Source organism: Takifugu rubripes, chromosome 12 (genome assembly GCF_901000725.2).
Source record: "Takifugu rubripes chromosome 12, fTakRub1.2, whole genome shotgun sequence".
Taxonomy (NCBI): Eukaryota; Metazoa; Chordata; class Actinopteri; order Tetraodontiformes; family Tetraodontidae; genus Takifugu; species Takifugu rubripes.
The window spans coordinates 7,903,049-7,928,254 of NC_042296.1; the positions used below are offsets into that span (position 1 = coordinate 7,903,049).

Genomic DNA, 25,206 nt, shown 5'->3' on the forward strand with positions numbered 1-25,206 from the left:
TCCTTGAAAAGTCTGTATTTTACAGGGCTGGGCTGCAAATGCATACACACACCCTGCTGGCCACAAGAAACCAAAATAGATCTGAGCAGGGGCACAGCTAGGAGCAAACGGAGAATGGGAGTGGATGCAGCGACTCATGCGCGTGTGTGTGTTGGAGGGGGCCGCAGGGGACCTTCACTTTACCGGGCCACATACTCGCTTCAGTCAATCTGGTGAAGAGAAGCTGCTGGAAGGTGTGTAAAAAAAAACAGTCCGAAAGAATGGGTCAGTGATTTCGAACCTGGCCAGTGAACACACCCAACTAACCACGTACCTCAAAATAGTCAGTAGAGGGGGGGGGTGATGAAGGTGAAGAGTGAGTGGAGCTGGAGGCACTGCGAGGGTACTCCTGTGTGGCTGTGGGAGCTTCTAAACAAGAGTGTAGTATAATTTTGACAGGATATTTCACAAAACTGATCCAAATGAAGTAATTCTCAGCTCTGTCTGTTTAACGAGTTTGCAGGAAGATGCTGTAAAATCCGATGTTAAATATAGAAATGAAGCAAATTCAACTGTCGCTCAATTTAGCACAGCTACTCACTGAGGGTAATTTACCAAGATGGCCTATAATAGCTGCACAAATAGAAGGTAATTACAAGGAACGGTGGTAGAATAACAAAGAAAGAAATTTGACCTGCTGAGATCTACATGAAGTAAATGATTTCATCATATACAGTATATAAATATGAACTGGACTCAAGGCTGTGGACCAAAAAGCTTTAGTTCAGATATTATCCTAAGAAAAGAGCAAAGATCTATATCTAAGTGGCATTAAAATACCAAAATTGTAATGTAAATACCTACAATTATGGGCAAATCGAGATTAACATTACAGGACTCTGAAATAACTACAGAGCAGATCTGAATCGACTAAATACCAAAATCTAGAAAATGACACACTCAAAGATGGAGGAAAGAGATAAAACCTGAGTGCAAGTTTGAAAGAAGTGTGGCCTGGGAGGGAGGGGACACCGGGCCAGTGGAAAGGTACAGACAGGGGGAAAAAATCACAGGAATGAATTGAGTGCAGGAGCAGAGTGGAGGTAGAGGTGGAAGGGGGGGCGATAGGCATGAAGAGGGAGAGAGGCAATGAATGAGGGCCATTGATGAAGGAGGAGAGAGAGGATGGAGGTGAGCAGAGGGAGAAATGTGAGAGAAAGAGCCGTGGGGAGGTGGGATCAAACGTTATTTACGCATGGAGATTCCAGCGAGAGGCCGAGGTGTGGGGGGGAAAGGTGGATGGACGGAGGGGGCAGGCGTGCCGCTAAGTGACCCACTGACTAAAGGCAGGGTGGGACTGTGGTGTTGCTGACACAGCAACGTGTCTGTCAATGTAGCAGCTTTTTCCTTAAATGTAGTCACCTACACACCCCAGGACACTGTGGACCACAGTGAAGTTTCCTTTCCCTTCCAGTGTCTGTGCGAAGGTGACCTCAGAGGTGACATGGAAGTTCCCCTCAGTCTCCTCTCCTGACTTCAAACTCCAACTGAGGTGGAATTTTGTGCGTTTCCTTTCCGTATTAAAAACAAACAGCAACATGGTTTGAGTAAGTCGGTCAAAAATCTGCAACTTTACAAATCATTTCTCCAAAGAAGACTGATGAGACGTGTTGATGTGAGTATAGAATGAGCCTGAGATTCCCATCTAGTAATCAGACCTGTGGCTGTGTAGCAAAGAATATTTTTTATTGGTTCGTAACACCCTCTTTAGAGACCGTGAGGACTCTGTGAGTGTTCTGTCATGTAAGGGATGAAAGAGGAGAAGGACCAAGTATGTGAAGCATCAGAAATATTCAGCTGGTTGAATGGTGAAGGGACAAAGGGCAGGAAAAGCGGTCTGTAACCCAGCCTGGTCAGCTGGGGACCCTGATGTCGAGGTGAAAGGAGGTCAGGTGGGTCATTTTGTCGCTTGAGTGACACCTGACTGTACCTGGGCCGAGCAGACTCCTACAAAGAACTATGGAGGAGCTGAGAACTGGCCTTTTTCACACCGACTGCCCAACTCGGCTCTCCTGGGCAGAGCTGACTCGAGAAACTGATCGTGAAGATCTGGTTATGTAACGTGGGTCCGTTCTGAGTGTCTGTCTTCAAAAGCAGCAGGAAACCGACGGGATTCAAACCTTTATAACTTTATGAAAGTTCTATTTGCAAAGGAATCGCGAATGATGTCAGACTCAGGGGAATTTCACATCTGAAATTACCTGTATCATCGGTTGTCCTGCTGCACTCGAAGGGCTTCGGCCGCTCAGGTGAGTCTGACAGTAGGAGTCCTCAGCCTGCCGAGGTCACTGAGGAATGCATCACAGGAGAGGGAGGGAATGTACCACAGGGGTGTTGAGGAGGGGGAGGGTGGCAGCAGAGGAAACACAGGGGGGGAACAGAGGGGTCTTTTGTGAGACAGGAAGCTGCTGAGACCAAGACCCTCTCTCTGGGTACACATATAGAGTAGACAGAAGTGATTGAATAAAGAATTCAGACAAGAGGAAGAGGCAAAGATGGAGGATACACGCAGAGTGAAAAGTGAAAGGTTAAAACCACATTCCAGAAGTTAACAGGCTACTTCTTTTCTCCATCCATGATGTAACTTTCCCTCTCCCTTAGAGTAAGTTTTAGGAGGTATTAGTTTGTGCGTTAAAAAGCAAACCCATAGTCAGATTGTTGTCTACTAGCAACAGGACAGTCCAGCAATAGTTCCTCACAATCTGATGGAGAAAGTGCTGACCCAGCAGCTACTGCTGGAAAAAGTCTCTGATCTGAAGCAACTGGACAAGGGTTGGGTTCAACTGTGAGTACATATCATCCACAGACTAAAGGAAGGTAGAAGAAAAGGCCTGAAAGGAGTTCGCGCTGAGGAGGATAAAGCAGATGTGATCGCGGGGACAAGAGAATCTTCTGTGTTGCTCTGAGGTCCAAAAGGCCCCAAAAGAAAACACCACAGATTAAAAGAAAAAGAGCATCTGATTGATTTAGAAAAACAAGGGGCCAAACACAAAACAGCAGCTGGTTAATGAGGGCAGGGACAACCAGCAAGAAAAACAATGTCCATGAGCTGGTTTCCATCTGTACGTCTCCTGAGAAGCCATCAAAGAACTTTTCATCTCCCATCCGGACAAATTACTGTGACAAAACATAACATGGCTACGTGTGATGTAGCAGAATGAAAATAAGACCCTCCCTCTTCCTTTTCTGTCTTCTGCTCCTCTCTTCCTCCTCAGTTAGAAAACACACACACACACACACACACACACACACACACACACACACACACATCCTGCTTCAACTGTGAAGATATGACAATCTTAACTCGAGTCATTGATTTGGGTCCCACAGCTCAGAAATGTGCTTAATTTGATCATTATTAGCTATTTCCAGGTCTGGGTTATGGGGGCCCACTGGGACTCGCCCCTGGAGGTTGTCGCTCATTCCTGATTTGCTGATGAGCATTACAGGATCCCACAACACAGCTGATATGGCTATCAGGGGACAAAAACAGAATCACAGTGGGTGGGGGCTCCTGGGGGGATTACATGACCATTATTTCCAGCGTGGTCCCTGACTGGCAGGGCTCGCTGTCAGCACGTTCTCTGACTGGCATCTTTTGTGAAAAACTGTTTGACTGGCCAAAGGGGCAAAGATACAGTAGTTTGAGCTCAAGTCTGCAGGCTGATTTTACAGTGTGTCCCCCCCAATTTGGAACTTGAGGCTGGATTCATTTTTCAACACCAGACATTGTGGATATCTTAGAAATGCAGAGGTCACCACAAAATGCAGGTAGAATCTTGCATCTTTTAAAAGTCTGCGATCACATTCCTAAATCCCCCCCTGCTGTGAGATGGCCTTTATGAAACATTTCTTTCAAAACATCTCTTACTCTTTTTTATCTGACATGTTCCCAAACAAGCCAAACTGCCCTCAAACATAGAATTATGTATTTTATGTGGCCGCCATTCTTAATGTTACCCAGATTTAGCTGTGCGCAGGAGGAGCGCTCAGTCATTTCAGAGTATCCTGGCTCAGATATGGTCTGTGTGTACCCAAACCCAGCATGTCATTACAGCTAAAAGAAGACAGGGACCGCGGCTTACCAGTAATTTGGATTGCAAAAGCTTGTCACCAATCTTTCTCAAAGTTTCTTCTCATTCCAATGTCTCAGAAGCAACGGGCTGTATAATGCAGACAGCCAGCGTGCAGCATAAAATGATGAATCTTAAGGTGCTTAATCACGTTTCACAGGAAAACCCAGCTGAACTTCAACATGGATTCATATAAATGAGGATAAATGAACTGCTTTTAATTTGGACTGATCAACAGAGGAATGAGTCACCACTTTTTATTTCTTTTTATTGCTCATTTAATTGTTTCACAATGTAGAATCTGTTTGTAGCTCATGTTTTTAGATCTCAATTAAAGAGGCAGGAGGGCTTCTGTGCAGGCTTTGTGTCTCCCCAAACAATCATGACAGTAGATTTATCAGTAAATATCTAAGCTGTGCACAAGCAGGTTGACGTGACAACCAAGTCAGTCATTTTTTTGTTACTGACACTCAGACAGTTTTGTTTCTGACTTAAATGACTGAATGCATTCACTGTAGGCCTGTGGAGGACACAGTAACGCACCCCATGGCTGCAGCAAAGGAGTGAAGAACTAACAGGAAGAGGAAGAAATCTAAAGATGAAGAAGAAATCTTTTTTTGAAAAGAATAAATTGAATTATTTGTTTCCTCACTCAGATCCAATAAAGACAGACAGAAAAAGTTTACAGACAATGTTCACAGAAGATGCTAAAAACTTACATTCAAGCCTGATAAATCTATTAAAATTGCATCCATTATAGTCTGTAAACTGAGCCAATGTTAAGAAGTTTAGGACAATATTTTTGTATTTTGTAAAAGGCCTGAAAATCACATTAGACTGAGGAGCAAACACACCTGACATGTGTCCTGATATTTCAATAAAACCCTCTTTCTCAGGTGTAAGAGGACACGATGCGATGTGTGAGGCATTTCCACCATGCAGGATCCACCTAAACCCTGCTGGCAAGTGACTTCAAACATGGCTCGTTCAGTCTGCACACAGCAAAAACATTCACCTGGTGAAAGAAAACACAGGTTTGTGAGGCACAAATTGAGAGGAATTTGACCCTCAGTATAAAGGTGTCTTTCAGAGAGGAGGGGAGGAGGGCGGGAGGAAGAGTTGGAGCCAAAAGGGGTCTGGAGAGGAGGGGGGTCAGGGGAAACGAGGGATGTTGGAATCTGAATGAGAAATGTGAGAAAGATAGGCACAAGAGTGGATGAGGAGGGAGCAGTGAAGGTTGTTAGATGAAGATGGGACTGAGAGGGAACAACAAGATGGTCTGAGAGCTCAAAAGGGAGTTCTGTAATCAAGGTCACATGGTGTCACGTTCTTTCAGCCAGAGAATCTTTACCTGAACTTAATCCTAACGCAAACCTGCTCCCTCTGCTGGCAACTGTTGGTATAACAACAGTGGTCATCATTTACAACCCATTTTTCATCCAAACATTTGAAAATAATGTTGTTTTTGCAACCCGTTTGATAGTTAAGTTCGTTGTAAGGCATGAGGTGAAATTAATGAAGATAACTGAATTGAATTGAATTCTAAACTAATGGGGATTTAAACTCAAGCCTAAATTCGGATATGATGATTCAGATAACATTTAAATCAGCAGGGGAAAAAAACCGAAACATATTCTGGTCGCAGTTCTACTCTTTCTTTATTGGCTGTGCGGGGTAAAGGCCCTCATCTACAGGTGGAGAGGGGACAGAGGTGACTACAACTGAGCAGAGATGAGTGCGCCCTCTGCAGGCGGAGGGAGGGAAGTGCATTACCACTGAACACGAGACCCTGGGGTCCTGCTGGACTGGAGAGGATCCGGAACATTAAAACAATGCCATAATAATTAGAAAGGACAGACACTTGGGTGTGCAGTATTAAAACCTTTACTCAGACAGGATACAACGAACAGAAACAGGATTCGGCTTTAATGAAAAAACAATTCATTCATTCCCGGGACACAATAATCAATCAGCTCCACTTGTACAATGGAATAGGATATAAACAGGACAAGAGCAGACACAAGAGGAGAGGAAAATCAAAAAGAGTCCATTTTGATTTTACACTTCAGGCATTTGTTTAATACTTTGTAATAAACAAAAAAGAAAAGCTTTTGTGAGACAACCGACAGGAAACCTGAAGATTAAATTTGTGATTTTTTTTTCATTTAAAATAAGGAAGAGTTAACAATTAAGGAAGATTTTAGATCTATAGGAAAAATGTTTTCTGGTTTTCTTTTAAATGGATATAAGGTCCTTGCTCTTCATCCCTCCTCTCTGACGGACACTTCATTAATCCTCTGTGTCACCAACAAACTCAACAAAATCTACTTATTTGATATAAGCAGATCCTATTCAGAGGCATCTTCCTGGCAACCAGATGTATGAACTCTGTGGCCACTAGGGTTGGACCAAAAACTCTACTTTTGGAAGAAATGCTGACAATCCTTCTTCACAAGAAGTCCCAAAAATGATATTTGGAAGAAATGCAGCAGTAAAAAAACATTAATCACAAGTGAAGGAATGTAACAGATTCCAATTTACCCAAGAAACATTCTTGGAGTCTCTATCACTTTTTAATATTTGGGAGAGAGATATTGCACTTTTAAGGTGACTACACTTGTTTTTAATCACTTTGTTACTAATGTGTAGCTAATCAGACGTGCCACTATATCAGGCCCAGCACGGGAGGGCCTGATTTGAGAAAAACTCCAATTTGGCTGCACAAAGCCTGATAACGGCACCACTGTAGCCCCTCAAGCAAAATGATTTTAAAGAGATCGTGTAAAAATATTCTCTTAACCAATCAGGGAAATGCAGCGTTAAGGGGGGGGCACAAACTGGTCTGCTTCTCTTTTCAAAGACCTCCCTCCACATGAGCTGTCCACCCATTGCATCCATAATTGGGCTCCTTTGTTAAAATGCACCCAAGGTCAACGTTGCTGCACGTAATAATCACAACACACGTGAAGAACAAGTGCCCGAGAGGCCCGGCATCCTCAAACAGCGTGGCAGTGAAGAATAAACCAGCGAGGGTGTTGTTATTAAGGCTACACAACACCTCCTGGTTCCTAACAGGGTGGGCCTTCACTCCAGTAAGAGTTGTTGGGTAAAAACCCCTCTTGGCAATTCTGTAATCACAGCCTTGCACAACCCATCAAAGCCTAATCCAGATCCTAAGATTCAAAAAGCAAATCATCCCGAAATTTGACAAAGATGGTGACAACAATACTGCTACACAGTTAAAAGGTCACAGCACGCGTCTGCCTGCCAGTGCACGTGATTGTGGTGGCCGTACATCTGCGTGGCCCCATCCATGAGAGTGCCACTGTTCTGCCATCAAGTAAAGCCCGTGAGGAGGGTCACGGCCCCTGAGCCCTCAGCAGACGACTGCTGCACCCAGAGCTCCACATCATCCGCTCAGCCCACTCAGGCAGGTGACTGAGAGTCTGTTACCAGTTCGGTGTCCACGATTATCAGACATTCTAAAATATGAGAGTTCTGGGGGTTCTCTCAGGTTAAAGAAAAGCAGTGGAGGCGGAGTAACGGCTGTGTTAGAAAAATGCATCTCAAGCTCCATTCTTTCTCCTCCCATTTGCTATTTATTTCTGATTTAAAAGCTCATTGTCAGTAAACATCTCTCAAACAGTCAATTGTATACAGCTGCACACACGTGGGGCAATGACCTCTATAGAAATCATGAAAAAAGACCCCACCTCACCGGCCCCTCGCTAAAACAGTCACCTGCAGAAACATGCACTGTTTCGCTGGTTTTTATTCCCATCACTCTCTGTGACCTAAATCCATACCAGCTAAAGCAATATACAAGTGGCACAGCAGAACGTAAACACTGATGTTAAACGGCTGCTGCCATGGGTATTCAATGATTTCACTGCCAATTCCATAACAGGAATGTAACAATACACCACGAGTTAATCCAATCATGAATCCTGAACTGTTTGATGTTATGATACATATCATGATACAGTAAATCCTTTAAATATCACTTAGTTCAATATAGAAACAACTATTTATTCACAAGAATTGCAGAAATTATTTACAATATGTGCATGTTAAGTAAGAAGACCCTCCCAAAGGTGACATCATGGTCACTATTGTATCTTCATACAATGGTAAGTCCATTTAATAAACTCTTAATCTCTTAAGAATGGCATATTTTGGTATATTATGTATCATGATAGAAATCATAGTGTTTTATCATGAAGGAATGAAATCTTGGTGTATTGTTACACCCCTAGTGAGCTGAAAAGAATGCAGAGACGCTGCACGTACTGCAAAATCAACACACAAGTTGCATAATTCTGATTTTTTTCCTGGTGCTCAGAGAGCAAAAACATGTGGACAGGTTAATAAATGGAACTTGACTTCCTGTGGACTCAGTCCCATCCACAGCTGTGGGAATGCCACAGGAGCTGCACTGAAGAAAGGAAGCCCCTCTGCAAATCTGAGTTCATCAGCCCATCACTGACTTCTAACCCAAACGCTCGACGACCTCTGAATTCTTCTGACCAGCTCATCTCCAGCACAGACATGAAGAAAAGGATGAAATCTGAAGATTACTTTGAGATGGCTGCACATATGCACGCACAGAGGACAAAAACAAACCAGCAAACGCACAGGTCAGACCCACTTCATTGTTAGACAAAGCCACCTGTCTCACAGGTCATCTAACTGCAGCCTCCAAGTCCACATCATATGGGGGAGGCCAGGCCTCCAGGCTAGCAATAAAAATCTGGACAATCTTGTAGGGCTGGAAGCAGTTTTGTCCCCCAATATTCAGGTTAAAGTATTTGCTGAACCTTTTAATTCTACGACCACACTTGACCAAATCCAACTGTGCTGTCTGGGCCAGTTTTCTCATGAGTCACGGCCGAAACACTGCTGGTGGTTGTGGCTAAAATCACAGAAAACACAGATCTGAGAGGGGAAGTCAACTAGCAGACCTGCTGAGAGTAACAAATGATTTGTCTGTGTCGCTGCATACTGCGTTTGCATTGATGAAAATGTGCGAGTCTTCACCTAAAAGACTCGTTGTTGTTTAGCACCTGGTAGACGGCTGCTCGGCCTCTTCCCTGCAGAACGATACTGCTAAATATATGCTTCCAATTTTTATTCAAATTTTCCCAATATACCAATAATCGCTTTTCAACGACTACCAATGGTCAGAAATCATTGTGTACCCAGTGTTGCTCACCATTGAGCACATTTACACAGTTTAATTCATAGTTTGCTGTCTTTCCTGATCACACAACAGCTGTGTCTGACTTCTCACAAATTAAAAATCACAGTAAACGTCAAGTGCCATCATCAGGGAAATCCAGCCAATCAATTACTGAGAGCAGGAAAAGTTGGCAGAAGTTGGTGCAAAAAGCAGCGTGGAGGCGGGCGTCAACCCTGGGCTCAATGGTCAAGTCAGTCATTTCTGTGTGTTAGAGCCACAAATTTCAGGTTCACAATTGAGTGGGGCTTTGCTACAACATGACTCCTGGCTTTTATTCATGAGTTTTGTTTGGGAAACTATTTACATCTACTGTACAAAAATGGCAAGAACTAAACCTGTGAGGTTTCCAATGTGTATGTTAAAACTGTTCAACGCATTTAATTACACTCGCCAGGACAAACATTGGCGCACATTTTAGCCAACAGCGCAGCTGATTGCTAAATGAATATAAATCGAATTTGAAGGTTCTGAACCAAGTGGGAAAAATTGATTCTCTGCGTCAGATTTCATTTGGATGTCATGTTTTTCACACAATCAACATCACAGAAGAATACTTTCGTCTGGACTTTAGACAAAGATGTGTACATGTGTACAGGAAGGAGTTCGTGCTTTTGTAGCATCAAAATGGTGCAATACTCAAAAAGCCTCCACAGAGTACCTTCACAGCAATCTCGGTTGTCAATGGATCAATGGCCATTTGATGAAAATGAGAACATTTACACAGTTACAACTCACAAAAGTGCATTAATGACCACCATGGAAGAGGATTAGGGGGAAAAAGGCTAACAATATTTTGTTTCACATGAAGTTATACTTCCTGTGAGCCTCAAGCTGTTTATAATACCAAACAACTGCCAAAGGAGACAAAATAATAAACCCATAATAGGAAAAAAACAAAAAATTTCAAGTCTTTCTTCTTGTCTTACAAAGCCCACTGTGCGAAGGAGGGCGGGTGCGGCACAGTCACCTGTTCAAAGTGCTCCCGCCCCTCTTTTCCTGGATTTCAATGCCTTGGAAAAAAGCTCTCATTTTATGAGTACAGTACTTCAACATAGAAACAAACAAGTTTCATCATGAACAAGAAAAGCATAAAATATTTCAATGTTTATGAGATATGATGAACTCACTGGGAGGATGCGTGCCTGTCTATGGTAGGACACCTCCAGACTAAAAACAAGTGATTTTTCTGATGGAGCTTGAAAGGCTATGCACGTGAATTTAAGTTAAAACCATACATGAATACCTAACCAGCTAGTGATGCGTAACATACGAAGGTAACGCTGTAACTAAATAATAACCCGAGGAAAAACAGGAAGTTACACGGCTGAAAAAAAAAAACATCCACTGTGAGATGAGATGATGAGCAAAACTGAGGGATAATTTAGCTTTAAGACATTTACTGTACAGTATGTGTAGATTCTTTACTCCTTGAGTTGTGGTTGGAAAACTGAGTATTGGAACATGGTGAAAAAGTTTTTGTACATGTTATTCAAAGCTGTATTATCTGTGCATTACATATGTTGCATCTCAAGTCATGTATGGAAAATAATTGGCCGGTGTGTGTTTGTGTGCAGCAGGTGTGTTAAACCAGCAGGTGCTGCAGGTAAGTGAGGCCCAAAGAGCCCATGACCCGACGTGGGGTGACGTGTCTTTACTCCTGATGTGCACCCTCACTCCTCTAGGTGAGCTGATGAGGCGCCTCTAGCATCTCCATCAGGAAGGTGTCAATGGGTGTGTCCCCAATCAGTTTGAAGAAGAACAGGTGCTCCAGGCACTTCAGACCAATGGAGCGCAGCGCTGGGAGCCGGAGGAGGAGCTTTGCAAACCTAGAAGATGAGGGAAAACAAACAAACACAAATGTAACAGATGCACACATCTGGGAGGAAGAAATAGAGAAATATAATTCAAGTATTGAGTATTTCTACAATAAACTGCTTTCAGTGAATTAGGCCTTGGAGCCTTGGCAGTGCTTTACAAAAACAGCTTCCATTTATCTTTTAAAACAGGAATTAAAGTCAAGAGTTGAGGATGAAGTCTTGCCAAATGAATCTGTATCTGGGAAAGCGAAACAGTTCACTGTCTGGGGACAGATACCGCACCGGATGAGTGTTTTGGCAGGCCAATATTAAAGCAGCTGAGCAATGCCCCACCACCTCTGCTTTAGTGTGTCACCGAGTTACCTGCCCTGCTGATCGGGGTATTTCTGTTTGCAGTAAGCCTCCAGAGATGCGTACACTCTCTCCCTCAGCAGCTCCACTTCACTGGGGTTGGACAGCCCCTTGGCATCTGTAGGTGAAACCAGACAACAGTCACAACACTGTGGTTATTTGGACAATTATAATACATTCTAAACCCTCCAGGACACAACACATGGGTTAAAAATAATAGTTAGAAAAAAGGGAAAGAACTAACTGATGCTCTGAGCAACATTAAAGTTGAAGAGAACCTAAGTGGATGAGGGCAGAGTTCTTAACTTGGTAGAAATGATGTGATCCAGAGAGGACTCTGGACGAAGACAAAGTAGTTCTGCAAAGGTCTCCGATCAAGACGTGCCTCCGTTAATGTGAATACAGAGAATAAAACAGGTTTATTGGTGTTTGGTGATGAACGTGCCTGTTTTATCAGGTAAAATCACCTGATGGTGAAGTCAGAGAGACTGCTGTAAAGGCCTGGCGGAGCGGAAACAGGGTAACAACTATGCAGATGAGCTTCATAGACTCCAGACATCAGAATGACTAAATAACCAGCTTTTTCTTCTGCGACGGAGTTTTAACCAGTGTGTGTGTGTGTGCGTGTGTGTGTACCTGGGTTGAACAGGATGATGGCTCGCAGGCAGCCCAGCTCTGTTTTGTCCATCTGCATGTCCCTCATCTTGCTTACAAGTTCAGTCAAAACTCTGCAGAGGTGAAAAGGAGAAAATACGCAGATGGAAATTAGAGTTCAGGACAGAAGCCAGAAATGTAGAGCAAAGAAGAGAGTAAAAAAGAGAAAAGACAACAGGAGGAACAAATAGAGTGAGAACACAAGTTTGGGATTGAACGGCTGAGCTGCTGAAGGAGCTGGAAATCTGCTGCCACCACAGTAGAGGGGGGAGGAATTGTGGCTGAGGGCTTGTTTCAGTTTTCTGATCAAACCTGCTCGTTATCTTTACCTACATGACATGTCCAATTCTAAATTTAATATATCCAATATTAGACATGTCAGCAAATGTAAGACTCATCCCTCAAACCCACCAAGGAAGGAGTTACCTGTGATGACACAAAAGTTAGTTACCCACCCTGCACCAGTTACACTCACGCAGACTGTTGCTGCAGCTGACAGCACCATTCCAGCATCACACATCTGTGAGCTGCTGGGTAACAGAGCTGCTCACTGGGGTGCTGAATGAAAATGCCATTCATTCTGACTAAACCAGAGAAGGAGCACCTTTGTGAGGAACGTTACCTTCTACATCATCTTTATTCAACTGCACTTGTGGATTTTAACAATAAAAAGCTTTTAAAAACACTTTTTGTCGTGCCTGCATCTGTTTAACGATGTTCAAGTTCTGTTTGACTAAAACATAATTAAACTGTAAAGCTTTAAGGTGTTACATTCCTTCTGATTGTGCAATGAAGCGTCTACCAACTGGATTTCTAGAGGGAAATGAGAGATTTGTGCAACAATGTAAAATCACTCTGTTAACATCGTCTTCCAAGAGACTGAAGTATTAATGACGGATGCTTTCCACCAGCCAAAAGGCCATTTTCTCTTAGAAGACGTTAATATCCACAAGGAGAAAGAGAATTGAGCCAAACAGAATGGTGATAAATGGCAGCGACAACGACAAGAAACAAGTGAAGTGAGAGTCGCTGCTTGTTGCCCAGTTTCTCTCAGGTATGACAGCGGATTGGTTGAAGGAATCATTTGAGTGTTTATCAGAATTCACACAGCAGACAAGCAAAGATAAACCAAGCAAACACAAGTGACCAATGAGCAATGATTAAAATATGAAGCGCGCACGGATCCAAAGTTGCAGTGAGAGGCTTAATTACACAGGCATCACACCCTGGTTCACAATCTTTCCTCTATTGTGGATTTTCTTCTGAGGGAAGGCTGCTTTTTCTTTACAGGTTATGTATTAAGTGCACTTTATTGGAGTTACATTAGTAAATATTCCGTATGCAACATTTGATGGTCATTATTGTGAACTGTTTGTGAACCTAAGCCTCAACCATGAGCTTTAAATTATATTTAGAGCACAACAAATGCAACTGTATTGTGACTTCCTCACCATTAATCACCAAATTCCCTTTGATGATTTCTTTTTGGAGTTTGTTCTGTGATGTCTGATCAAGTAACAAAGTTGTCTTGTGCCCTTAGATTTAGGTATTTCAAAAGAAAACATGATCTACGTGATGAAAAAGCCAAATGATGGTAGATAAAAACAGCAAAAGTGTCTCTCAGCACCGGGATAATTACAGTGTTATTGCTTTACCCTGGCAGCACCAAGCCAGTCCAACTATTCTGATTAAGGTGTAATCTCGGAGCATCTAAATGCATTATTGTGCAAACCAAAGTTAAATTTCTGAAGCAGTAACTGTGCAGAGATCAGCTTTTTACCTATGACACTTCAGGTCAGTATTGTTTAATGAGGAGGGGTTTAAGACGTGTTTGTGTAGTGGCATAATTACCTGTCAAATATGGCCCCAACCTCAGCATTGTGCGCCCTGTGATTCAATCACAATGTGTTATTACAGTGTTATTACACAGTTACAATCTTATTACAGAACTATCTCGTGAGCCCTTCAGCTGTGAAGACAGGCAGTCTTCAAATATGTTTAAGAAAGTCATTAAGAAGGAAACGTGACTGGGGTCATGGTTAGCGTTTCCACTCTTGCTCTTTACCACTACAGTCACATGCAACGTTATCAGATAACTTCCGATCGTTCCTGCGGGCCAAGTGCACATCAGCAGGTAAATTAGTAAGCATGGCGCTATCAACACTTTAGTTTAAAACAGTATTTGCTTCTTAGTTCATTTAAAGTCCAGAAGCTGAAACAGTCATTTGTATTTGATTATTTTTATTCCTTGTAATATTTCCTTGAATGTTGAGCTCGACTCCCTAATGACATGAAGCATATTTAAGCTGATCTACAATTATGATTTACGCAGTTTTACAATTTCTTTGAGTTCACAAAGAATTTTACTGATCTTTATTGCTGAGGCTGGAGAAGTTGGTGGTGTTGGACCAAAGCTCTTGGCCTTTCATGGATCTGACAACATGAGGTTTTTCTACAATTACAGAGCGGCCTTGATATCAGCCAGATGAGATGAATGCAAAATTAATGAAAAAAAAAACTAGAAGGTGCTCTCCACTCTATAACACTGTTTATTAAGTCCTTTATTAAAGAACAGAGAGCTGATGTTACCAAGAGCGTCCACACCTTCAACTCTTACACTGGGCAACTGTGACATACATGTGGAGCAAATGTGTAAAGTTAGGATAAATTCAAAAATATCAAGAGCAAAAATGAGATAATTTACTAAATTCATCATTAAGATTAATGTCTGATGGCTCGTTCTGTTGTTACAGTACTTATTGTATACTTGTTTAAATAAAATGCACAAAAACAACATATATAAAAATGTTGTAACATTATGATTGTCAAATTTTTCATTTATTCCATTTTAGGGACACATTTATATTCTTTCAATATCTATATTCTATACATTTAAATGTTAGTACGGTGCTTCAGCCAGCCGTAGTCACGTTATTTCATCATGCAGTAGGTGTGAAGCCACTGCGTGTGTGCACCAGCTAACATGCGTTTTCTATGGATTATTAACCTCCAGCCCCCCGTAAAGTGGTGTCACCAAACCAGCACAAGGAAGCATAAGTCTCTCAGCCAATGAGAGAAAACAGCAGCACCAGCCAGAAAAACCCAGCCTAACCATTTAAGCCCGTTCCAGGCTAGTGCTCATGGTTTCCAGAGATAAAAGTTTAAAAGCCACTGATTGATTGGTGTGAATAAAAAGACATTATTTAAAATAAATGTCAATTTTTTCTGCATGTAAGGTTATTATTGAGATCTTTTTAGAAAATGAAGGAACGATGAGAAAAGAGTCATGAGGTAAAATAAAAGCAAGTATTCTGGCTTTGCGCTATGCAGGAATTCAGGACCGGTCTGCTATCAGGTGAATGCAGCTCTATTTTGCACTATAATTACAAAGAAACTGAAATATTTCTATAAAACATGTTGTAATTCGAAGATGCAGAAGGAAGATAAAACATTTTATCATATACTAAGACCTTGTCCACGACCCTGGATCAGCCAGCCAAACAGGAGGTGTGGCCAGAGGTCCTATACTTTGTTTGCTCACATGCATCCGGGTATTACCTGTCAAAGATGGCGCCGACGCCCGCACTGTGAGCGCTGTTCCTGTGGACATGCAGACCAGTGGCCAGTAGAATCCCATCCTTTACCGAGATGGAGCGATGGGAGAATGATGCAATCAGGAGCTCATTCCAACCTGTGGCAACAGAGAGGTGACGTCCGGGACCTTTACATGCACTTTTCCTAAAAACTTAAATGTAAAGCAAGAAGGAAAAGCATCTGTGTGCTCAGGATATTGGGAACAGAATTAGGAAAATTCTCTAAAATTCTTCATTACACTTTTAGCAATAAAAATACGATCAACATCAAAAAAGATCATTTATTTGGAGGACTAGATCTTTTACATCTAACGCCAACCAAAAGATTTTCTTGAAGCTCATGTGTGATGCTAGAAATCACCTATTAAAATGCAAAGATCAATAACTAATGAGTCCCAGCCAGTGTGTTTTATGTCATTTTTGTGTGTTGTTGTCTTTCTTCTCTCTCTCTAGGGGGCGGTGGTGGATTCACCTTTGTACCTTTCGCTGGTGACCGTTACACCTGCAGCTGGTTTGCAATCCACAGTCTTCTGTTCACCAGCGTCTGACTGTTTCGTCTGCTTAGTGGTAAACGTGGGTCTATAACGTGGGTGCATAACGTGGGTGTATAGGTCTACGCGCCCCTCATTTGGAGGAATGGTCTGTGCTTTACACACCTGACTTTTTCACCACGCAGTGCAGTGATCTTTCTGTGTTGACTCAAAGTCTTGTTTAAACACCGTCAGCTGTTGTTTGTCTGCTGATGGGTCCAGTCTGAAGAGCGCGCGTAACATAATGGGAACAACAAACTAATGGAAGTTTGCCAGTCGAGCTGAGCGCCTACCTGCACGTAGCAGGATGACTTGGTCATCCAGGGGTAGCTCAGAGAAGTGAGGGATCCTCTTGGCCCACTCCACCAGTGTGAAGAGCTGCTTGTCTGCTGCCTGGCAGATGTTGGTGACAGGGTCGTTGGGCTGAAGGAAGCAGATTGATCTCATAAATCATCGAGCACACCTAGATTTGATAACGTGCACGTTCGGCCTCAGAGAGGAGCCACTATCAGGACTACTCACAGAGCTGCATCCTGAGCTTCCATCTGCATGCAGCTCCGTCTTCTGCTCTACAGCCATCTCCGCCTCCAAAATCTTCTCTACCGGCATCTCCTCGTTCACCACGCTGGTCGACTCCACTTCACCTTCTCGCTCCTTGTTTCTCTGCCGCTCCTCTTGGACAGCTGCAGGAAAAAAAAGAGGATGACTTTTGGCGGTTTCTCCAGAGTAATCTGGCCTATAATGAGCTTATTATCATGTGATCAGAAATTGGGCCTGATCGCAACTGGAAGACAGAAATCAGATGCTTATATTCTTTAATGTTACAACACGACCATGTTCACTGCTTAAAGTCACCCAGAGGCATTAGTTTTGGTTTTAAGTTACACAAAATCATTTATTCCATTATTCATTCATTTATTGTCACGCAGTGCAAAATAATGCATGTAAAACATCAGCACACAACAATGGTCACACAGCAGTGAGGTGCGCTGCACGCAGCAGCCCTGCCAGCTCACAGCGTGTTGCAGAAGAGACGCAACTTTAGGAAGATGAGAAGTGAGCTAATAGCAGTACAGGCTCACGCAACAGGTTATTTTCAGCTGGAGCCTCGGGACAGATAAAATGTCAGTGGTCTGGTGTGGTTTAAAGGACAGAGCAGCATTCAACACAACCAAACCATACAGCAAAAAGAGGAAAAATCTATATACAGATTGGATACTGTTGAGTTGAGCTGCCTGAGTGCTTCAGGTTTGTTTGTGTGTCACAGCCTGCAGGTGGATGATTGAGTGAAGCAGGTGGAGATGATCTGGTAATGGGGGGGTTTGGAGGCACTAACACACAGGACTGTGAGGAAACTGTTGGAGACTGCAGGGCTGAAGATTGGATCAAAGAAGGAAGAAGGAGCCAGTGAGTTGGGACTGTGGATTAATCATGTGATCAATTTCAGGTTAAAATGTAATGTATTATTTTAAAAGGTCATGTGATTAAAAATGGCATTAAAATGAAAAGATCTATTAGGGGCGACTTTTTCCATTTTTAACGTATTACCAAAATATTGGATTGGGGTAAAACCAGTACTGGCAGACACTCAAAATCAAGATCAGAATCAGTTTGGTGCAAAAACATGCTCGGGACATCCCTAGTTTTCATACGAAGCCCATAATGTGCACCAGAAGCAGGACTCTTACGCTCTCCAAAGAGTTCTGGAAACACACACTTTTGATTCTTTATCAAAGCCATGGAGCTGCTGTAAGGTCTCTACGCTCACCTTCCCTCTTCATCCCCATGGCCAGGCACTTCTGGTAACGGCAGTACTGGCAGCGGTTCCTCTGTCTTTTGTCCACAGTGCAGTCTTTATTGTCCCGACAGGTATAGGTCAAATCCTTGCGCACTGTCCTCTTAAAGAAGCCTTTACAGCCCTCACAGCTGTAAACGCCATAGTGCTTGCCTGGAGTGTGTGGCAAGAAGGGAAGGAAGGAAAAGTCAAACCAGTGAGAAAATGGCCAGACTGGTTCCAGGGTGACATAAGGACTGTATGGAGGGTGCCTTCTCACCAGAGGATCTGTCTCCACAGATGCAACAAAGGCGTTTCTGAGAAAGCATCGGTCCCTGGCTGTGGGACGACAGCTGCTTCAAGCCCAGCGGAGGTTTCACATCGTCAGAGCTGCTCACTGCATGAAGCCCTGACATAGAAACTGTTGAGTTGATCTGACAAGACAGAGAAGAAGAGAAAAAAGTCAGCACATCTTTCTTCCCACATCATTTTCATTCTTTTATTTGTGCTGCTAATGGTACGGCGACGTCAAGACACAAAAATTATTTGCAGGCTATAGTTACAGCCTTATCCTGTATTCATCCACACAAACATAAAACCTGCATAAAAAAAGTAGAATAAGTGCAACAACCCCTGTTAGGCCTCCATCATTTATACAGAGAACTCTGAAGAGTAAAAGGGCAGTAACGTGATCTCGCTGTGTAGGAAGCTGAGACAACATTAAGGTCAATGTTGACTCTTGTGCCTGTGGGGCTATACATAAAGTCAACCATTTGCTGGCAACAGATAACAAAACTCATGAAAGAGGGACAAATCATGCCAAAATCAAGTGGAAACAAACCCAGGGATTAATAACTAATTACTCTCACAGTGAATGCATAATCAACCACAGAGCTGTGGTAATGCTATCTGATATAATCATGCCTAAAAACTGCCATATCTAATCATACCTGTCAACAGTGGTGCATACTTAACAGAAGAGAGAGACTAGAGCTCATAACACGCTATGAATGGTGCGGCCACGCCGGTAAAAACAACAAAGACCCAGACATGCATGATTACCTGTGGACTGCTAATGGGCCCATAGCCAACTGAAGGTGTGCCAGGTAGACATGGGGAACCCATGGAAGAGCTGATGACAGAAAACGGGGAATCAATGCTACTGATGGGGCTGCTGACACCAGTGGTGGTGATAGGAGGCAGGGAGGTCATGGAAGCTGCAGCTGAGGGAACCAGCGGAGGCGAGCGCTGGCCCGATGGAGGGGAGGACACAGACGAGCTGTCTGGGCTACGGGAATCTGATTAGAGACAACAAATCAATGCATAATTGAAATGTTAGGTAAATAAGAAAAACAATGATTAAAAATCTCAATAACATTGACTTCTAATATGGAAAATATTGCATATGTCACATCAAACTCGGTGTCTTTGAGCATACATTTTACATTTTTAGGAGAACAATAGATGTCTGTCTAATGTAGTCTCACTAACTCAAAGCTTGTTGGAGCTTGTGTGAGTTGGTGGTTATTGTGCACACATCCGGTGAGCTCACTGAAAAAATGTTGGTCAGGTTCCTGAACTTTTTAAAATTAAAATGTTACTGTTGATATAACAATTTAAACATTTGATGTTTTTTTTTCATGAATGTGAGAATTAGCAAAACATTCAGGCTGTTCCAATGACTGCAGATACTGTCTCACCCCTGCTGTCTCCCATGATGGAGGCTGGGACCGGGCCGAGGTTGGCAGCAACACGCCGACGTGCTCCAGCTCCGAACAGCCCGCTGTCAAACTCAAGACCGCGGACTGAGGCCCGGGCCGGGTTTGTTGGGCGAAACCAAAGACGGCTCTGAAATTCCAACACAACAAATTGGCATGAAGTGCACCGTATACAAAACAGTATAATTTTTGAAGTATAATTGAATTTACTACAGTATTCTAACCGAAACGTGCGCTTGTTATGAAGCTATATGCTATTTGATAGTTATGTGTGTCACAGCAAGCAGTTGCTCAGCTGATACCAGGACAGTATCGTCTAGATATGGTCCAGAGATAAGTCTTTACAGGACATTGGCACTAAAATTATGGTGGTATGCTACATCAACCGTCACAAACTAGGGTGTAGAAAAAGACCGTGTAACGTTAACAAATGTTGATATTTAAAGCTGCATTTAGCCGTAGCACTGTGGCTAATATTACTAGCATATGCCGTCTCACCAAGCCACGCAAACTGTGCACCTCGTCTTCTACCATAGGCATTTACTTCGCACATATATGAGCAGGACGTTCATTGCAAACACTTCCTCTGACATCTTTAGTTAAAACAAATATACCGTTAGGACTGTAGAGCAAGCTAAGCGCTATTCCTAGCTACATTTAGCAACCTTACCTAGCTATCGAGCTACCTAGCCTAAGTACATAAAACCGAAGAGCCAGAAAACAAGAGTAAGCCAGCTTATGGCTGGTTCTTCATTAGGTTGGCAATAACCAAGTAATGTGTTGTAAATATATTAGCGCGAATAAATTCGATTACTGACGTATTAACGGCACCGCTTCTTCGCATGAAAGATGTGGCGACTAGGCCCCGTGTGTGTCTGTTTCTCCCCCCACTTTGCTTCGTAGTCAAACCTCCCTCCCCCCGTTAGGATGAAAACACGGTGGCGGTGGAGGACAGGGCTCGGTGCTTTCTTACACACATTAGAATAGTTTCTCAAAACCAGGACAAAACGCAACAGTGTGACTTCCTGGGCCAGCAGAAGGGTTTATGGCCATGCCGAGGCTCACACGCCGCAGAGCCTGGAGAGGCATCCTGAGCCAGAGGTCAGCAGGTCAAGAGCAGTTCAGCTCAGTGTGTCGCGGCCTTGGTGATGTGTTAAGACAAAAATATCGACCAGCGAGAGACCTCAAGGTGGACACACTCACTATGAGACTCAACATCATTAGTTACAGTTAAGGACATTTGAAGGGTCCTTTTGGAAAAGGGCATTTACAGTTGTGCCCAGCTCTCCGTTAGATTATAAAACCTTGTATTAGCAACCTGTTGCTTTATGTCAACACAACAGTGCATCTGCAGGTTACATGCAGGGAAAATTGCAAAATATCCTACAGACGGCATATCACACCCATGTGTTTCATTACCAAATGTAGGACATTGTTGTTCAAATCAGGTTATAAAAGTGAAACTGTATAATAGTAAATAATGGTTTTATAACAAAAACACAATGTTATTGCATAATGTACTGGTACAGGATCTTGTTTCGCCTCTTGTGTAATGTACTTAAATAAAAAATATCAGGTTAGCTGACAGCGTTTACTCGTAATTACTGGTTAATTTGGAATTTACATGAATGATGTGGACTCTGATTTTATATATTCCAGGTCTGGCATGAGGGAATGAACCTGAGAGCAGATTGATCTTTTTACTTCTCTTTAAACCTTGACATAATTTGTGATTTCAATATATTTTTATACGTGTTTTCTGTCTGTAGCTGCTGCAGGATGCCAGAGATGCCACATTTATTCCTTCATGGATGTATGAATACGAAGAGTTGAGATGGTTTGGTTGGTGGTGTCGATGGTAGATGTTGGTGTCGGCTTTTTAAGTGCATTTTGTTTACCTTTAACCTGAGTCATTCTATTCAGTTAATACATTCTGTCAGGATCTTATCAGTCTTCAAGATTATTGTCCAATTTCTACTTTTAAAAAAGCAAAAAGTTATAATTTTGAACCTTGTTAATAAATCTAACGAAATACATTGTTACTGAAACAAAACACTTGTGACTGTAGCTTTGCATTATTTTGTTCCAGAACATTTAAGAAGTTACTTAATAATTGAAGAAAAAAATCACATTAAATATAAAAACAAAACCCATTGTTTTAAAATCAATTGGTTTTAATTAAATTTTACATTTTTTTCCAGCTGAGATCGATGTTAAGTATTAACATCACTCACATACATGCCATGAATAACATAAACCAATCAATTAAATTTGAATAACCTGAATTTCCCCAAGCGTGGTCTCACATTCTGGCTCTCTTTGTGAAAAAGGTTTGATGATTCTGAAATTACCTTTAAAAATTAGCCATCTAACCTCAAACTCAGTGTTTCATTTCAATTTTTTTTGAATACAAAGACAATGCACAAATGTGACCGTCCAAGTATTTAAACCTGCAGAATGTGTGTGTGTGTGGGTGCGTATAGGTGTGTGTGTGTGTGTGTGTGTGTGTGTGTGTGTGTGTGTGTGTGTGTGTGTGTGTGTGTGTAAGTGAGTGTGTGGGATTAGCCTCAGTGTGTGTCCACCAGTGATTAGCCTGGTCAGTGGGCCTGTTGTGCATTCACTCAGGACATTAGCATATTAATGCCTCCTCGCTCTTGATCTCCCTCCCACCCTCTCTCTCCCTCCTTCCCTCTCTCCCTCACTTCTTCTCCTTCCCTATACATCTTTCCCACACTGTGTTGTTGCTTCGTTCAGCTTCGATCTAAAAATATCAGTGATTTACACTACTCTTGCTGTGAAGCAGCCAACTATTCCACCACACAATTTTTCAGGCACCTGGACATCTTTTCCCTCCAAAACTGTCCTCTCTGTCTTCACCCTCTCTTTCACTTTGCCTTCTTTATTGTCCTGCTCACCGATTCACTCCACCTCATTCAAATCCTCCACTTTTTCACATTTTCCCTTTTCTTCCATCAAGTCGGCTCCCTGTACTTTGTTAAATATCGGGGAAAAGACACACACACACAGCCTCTCTAAACGCCAGAGCTGAAGTGTGAACCGGACACATTCAGCTCTACTTAACACGGTGAGAGCCATTCAGGCCTTTCTTGCTGCACAGACAGGCTCTAACCCTCCATTCCAAAATGGGGCTCCCTGAGCTGCAGTGCCAGGCCTGTAGAAGCAGCAGACTGTGCACCTGAGTGTGAGAACTGTTCCACAATGACCAAGAATCTCGTGAGTCACACTCACTCCACCTGTTGCAACTCATATTTGTGAGCCGCCTTGGAAGGCTTTTGATTATTTTTCATTTTGGAAATAAAAACAGTGTTTTGAAATCAAATATTTCAGGGGTCCAGATTGAACTTTTTCCTGTGAGCTGACAGTGAACTGGATTCACACTCACTGCTGTTCGCCTGGATAGCACGCACATATTGTGTGTTCACAAGACGGAAATAAGTATTTTCTGAAACCTTCAACTTGACAAAAGATCTTATACATCAAGCTCTGGTGAAGCAAGTAAGAATTTGTCACATTTAGCTGAAAACTTCCCTAAATGTGACCTGTGGTGACCTGACAGGTGTCTACAGAGCTTCTGTCATGTTTTACATTTCCACAATCACATTATCCGTTCTTCTGTATGTCCCTCCTTCTCGAGGTTTGTCGGTCACTGTCATCTCCCCACAAAATCCACAGGTTTTCATCCTCTCAGGCTGATCTCTCGCTGGATTTCAGAGGTCAGGGGCGTGATGTCCATCCACAACTCCTGGTTTCACAAAGGCAGACGCAAGAATTGCGTTTGGACAATCAGCTCCGAACTTCTGCGTCGTAGATCGTGCTGGTATATGCTGAGACGTCCCCCTGAGTCACATGGTCAACATCTTATCATCAAAACCCAAACATCAGAGCTTAAATCATCGTTCCATCCAAAATAACTTCATCCATTTGCTGAAGCTCCTTCATCTCCGTCCCTGACTTGCAGTGCAACGCCTGTAGATGCACAATTAAATTAGGAAAAGAGAAAGGAAAGAGGAAGAAAAAAGGAGTGGGAAAAAGCTCTAATTCACGCCTGTCCTCAGAAGTAGTGACACCATGATGAACGAAGAGGTCACCACCCGGGGCAGGCCCATCCAAAAGGAGCCAGTGATGTGACCTCGTACAAAAGAAGACGTGGGTCCCCCAACGGTCCCGCGGATCAAAGAAGACAATAGCCTGAGATGATAACTCAGCACAGCAGTGGAGTTTATCATTATGAGGCTCGTGAGCAGCGGCGGTAGTAAAATTTAACTGTGTTGGTGGCAGGAGGGAAGAAGCGCCCCCCCTCCCTGGAACCTAAACCGTAAAAGCTCTGACTCTGCCTAATCTGATTTGCCGTGTGCAACATTTTGTCTTTATCAGATTCACTCCGTGAGGTGTTTTCTCCGTCTGTGGGAGCCCCGTCTTTATCCAAATGATGTGGTCTTTGGTGAGGCCTGCTCTATTCATGGGAACCCCATGTGCTGCATGCCCACTATTCAGAAGCAGCGCAGCATGGCCACAAAGGATGGCAGCGATTCAGAGTCCTTCCCATCAGAGCCTGCGCTGGCTGCAAACTTTACACTCAAACCACTCAAACAGAAAATCCATGACATCATCGCAACGCTGATAAGAGAACAACAATAAAACTGTCTTAATGGGTTAATAAATGGACTGAGGGTGAATTTCGGAATAAACTTCATAAGGACGAGGCGGTCGCAGCGTTTTAAAAACTCACAGTCAAGTTTTCCGTGTCAGATTAAAACATGTTTCCATCTGCTCCAAACTGCTCAAAAGAGGCCTCCCTGCTTAAGCCTTGCTGGTTTTCTGTAGCACCCCCAGTTAACAGAAATGAAATAGACATTTAAATATCAGTTGTGGGCTGAAACCAAGAGAGACAGGTGATGAAAGGCGTGCAGTTATACTCACTACATGGACTTCGGGATCTCAAATCTGTTTCAAGCATAAGAACTGAAAACACATCATAAAGTCATTTTCAGCCTCAGGAGTCATCCTCACACATCTCAGCTGCTCCGCTTCCTCCTCTTCCTCCTCTTCCTCTCAGGTCGGGTTCTGCCTGTGTTGCCGTTCTACTCCATCTTCCACCCTCTCCGTCTCTGCTGCTTCTGATCCTGCATCCTTCTCCCTCTCCTTCTTCTACCCTTTCTGTTTGGCCCTCCCTCTGCCTTTACATTTCCTTCACCCCCCCTTCGCTCTTTCATTCCCTGTCTATCGCTCTCTTCCTCTCCTCATTTCATGCCGCGCTGGGGTTACCTAAGAGACTGGGCCTCAATGGAGAAAATCTCCTTTGGTACAATGAAATGGAGGAGAGGAAGAGGGGAGGAGGGGTAGAAAAACGGGGGTAGGATGAGGGGAGGGGGGTTTACACAGGAGGGGGGTGAAACT

The 25,206-nt window shown here is 43.1% G+C and overlaps 1 protein-coding gene and 1 non-coding gene across 8 annotated transcripts; both read right to left on the reverse strand.

Annotated features, from left to right (window-relative positions):
* Positions 1–5,978: 5,978 nt before the first annotated feature.
* Positions 5,979–24,954, reverse strand: rxrba (retinoid x receptor, beta a). Of its 7 annotated transcripts, none has more exons than XM_029844576.1 (14): positions 24,820–24,954; positions 19,771–19,918; positions 19,133–19,368; positions 18,351–18,504; positions 18,065–18,244; positions 16,819–16,979; positions 16,590–16,719; positions 15,732–15,864; positions 14,025–14,060; positions 12,156–12,247; positions 11,987–12,020; positions 11,825–11,904; positions 11,532–11,637; positions 5,979–11,177 (listed from the first exon to the last, which is right to left on the reverse strand). In XM_029844576.1, the coding sequence occupies exons 2-14, from the start codon at positions 19,784–19,786 to the stop codon at positions 11,030–11,032; spliced, it is 1,506 nt and encodes a 501-aa protein (XP_029700436.1). In that variant the 5' UTR covers positions 19,787–19,918; positions 24,820–24,954; the 3' UTR covers positions 5,979–11,029. The 7 variants fall into 7 exon arrangements, with proteins under 7 accessions (XP_029700436.1, XP_029700435.1, XP_029700432.1 ...); XM_029844575.1 differs by lacking the exon at positions 24,820–24,954 and adding an exon at positions 20,607–20,754; XM_029844572.1 differs by lacking the exon at positions 24,820–24,954 and adding an exon at positions 20,333–20,557.
* Positions 23,523–23,602, reverse strand: mir219-2 (microRNA mir-219-2). The gene has a single exon (NR_105282.1). It is a non-coding gene; the product is annotated as a microRNA mir-219-2 (primary transcript).
* Positions 24,955–25,206: the final 252 nt, after the last annotated feature.

What these genes read in the sequence shown, in the direction of transcription:
- rxrba (XM_029844572.1), bottom strand. An exon ending in GGCCCATTAGCAGTCCACAG is followed by an intron (nt 18,505 to 19,132) that starts GTAATCATGCAT and finishes CTGTCTTGTCAG; the next exon opens with ATCAACTCAACAGTTTCTAT. An exon ending in ATCACATCATTTCTACCAAG is followed by an intron (nt 11,638 to 11,824) that starts TTAAGAACTCTG and finishes TTTCACCTACAG; the next exon opens with ATGCCAAGGGGCTGTCCAAC.